Here is a 1,219-nt window from a genome sequence, read left to right on the forward strand (position 1 = left end):
GATTACTTGCGGTTCCGCTATGAAACCAGCTGCCAGAGATTGCAAGAAATTCTATGATACTGCTGCAAAACCATTGGCGTGTCCTTGGAAACTCTGGTCCTAAGTGTCTATCAGACAGAGAGCCGGATTCAAGTTCCAAATGTAAAACCTAGGAATAATAAATGAACACTTCCGCCACAAACTTTTGCTTCTAGACTTGAATATAAGACCAGCATCGTGGTCTATTCTTAAACATAGTCAACTTCAAGTAATCAATTGTTGCCCGCTATGCTTCTTTGGCTGATGCGCCCAACAAGCTGAAGTTAAATCGGTTGCTTAGTCATCATAGAGAGTAGGGCTTAGGGTATTTTGCTCCCACGGGCTAAGCGAACACTTCGAAATCTTGATGCTATCTCGAACGTCCGACGCAGTTATCGGCAAACCACGAAGCAAAATAGCGACAGATTCACTGCCAACAGTAAGTTATCTTTCATGATAGATGCGCGCGGTTTAGTTGAATGATTTCTAACGTATCTCGTTTTCCTGCCATGTAGTGCAGATGTAGGTTGAACCCTTTACCCCAGTGCTCCGATCGAACCCTTCAAGAACGTTCGAGATATGAAGAAAAGAGGGCTGGAGCCATACATTTTGGATGCGCAAGGCTGACTATGTGACCCCTTTTGTTGCGACCGATAGCTTCGTCAAGAACCTGAGTGGAAACACTCTCACTCTGACCGCAGAGCCCACCGACACTATCTCCGCCATCAAGTCCCAGGTTTGCGAGAGAGAACTCATTTCTGTCGAAGAACAGCGATACGTCTTCGGTGGAAAGCACATCCGCGATGAGTTCCCATTGAGCGAATACGGCATCCAGAAGGTATGCTTGATCAATAGCACCCGGAGGAATAGGGATCTCAATCACGCCTTGGAGGTCTCATGTGGGCGAAAACATAACGGAAATTAAAAACGGAAATCTAAATGCGGATGGAATGATGTATAGGAGTCCCACCCTTTCACCTTTGTCCTCGACCTTCCCGGTGGTATTATCGAGCCCTCCTTGAAAGGCCCTTGCCTCCAAGTTCAACTGCGAGAAAGAAGGTCTGGCCGAAAGTGCCTATGTATGTGGAGATGATACGCCCAACGCTTAATGACCGTCGTTTTGCGGGTCTTGGATATGGGACAAACTGGTATCCTCCGCTTGGATAAGGACCGACCTCCCCTCCTCGTGCCACCAACTGCA

The 1,219-nt window shown here is 47.4% G+C and overlaps 1 protein-coding gene across 1 annotated transcript; it reads left to right on the forward strand.

Moving 5' to 3' along the window:
* Positions 1 to 428: 428 nt before the first annotated feature.
* Positions 429 to 1,218, forward strand: MGYG_03078 (hypothetical protein). The gene is made up of 5 exons (XM_003175505.1): positions 429 to 457; positions 534 to 540; positions 676 to 856; positions 980 to 1,097; positions 1,187 to 1,218. Coding segments are annotated over exons 1-5 (309 nt in total). The 5' UTR covers positions 429 to 456; the 3' UTR covers positions 1,189 to 1,218.
* Position 1,219: the final 1 nt, after the last annotated feature.

Source organism: Nannizzia gypsea, genomic scaffold (genome assembly GCF_000150975.2).
Source record: "Nannizzia gypsea CBS 118893 supercont1.2 genomic scaffold, whole genome shotgun sequence".
Lineage (NCBI taxonomy): Eukaryota > Fungi > Ascomycota > Eurotiomycetes > Onygenales > Arthrodermataceae > Nannizzia > Nannizzia gypsea.

Coding starts and splice junctions, on each gene's coding strand:
- MGYG_03078 (XM_003175505.1), top strand. Junction 857..979: donor GCGAATACGGCATCCAGAAG/GTATGCTTGATC, acceptor AATGATGTATAG/GAGTCCCACCCTTTCACCTT.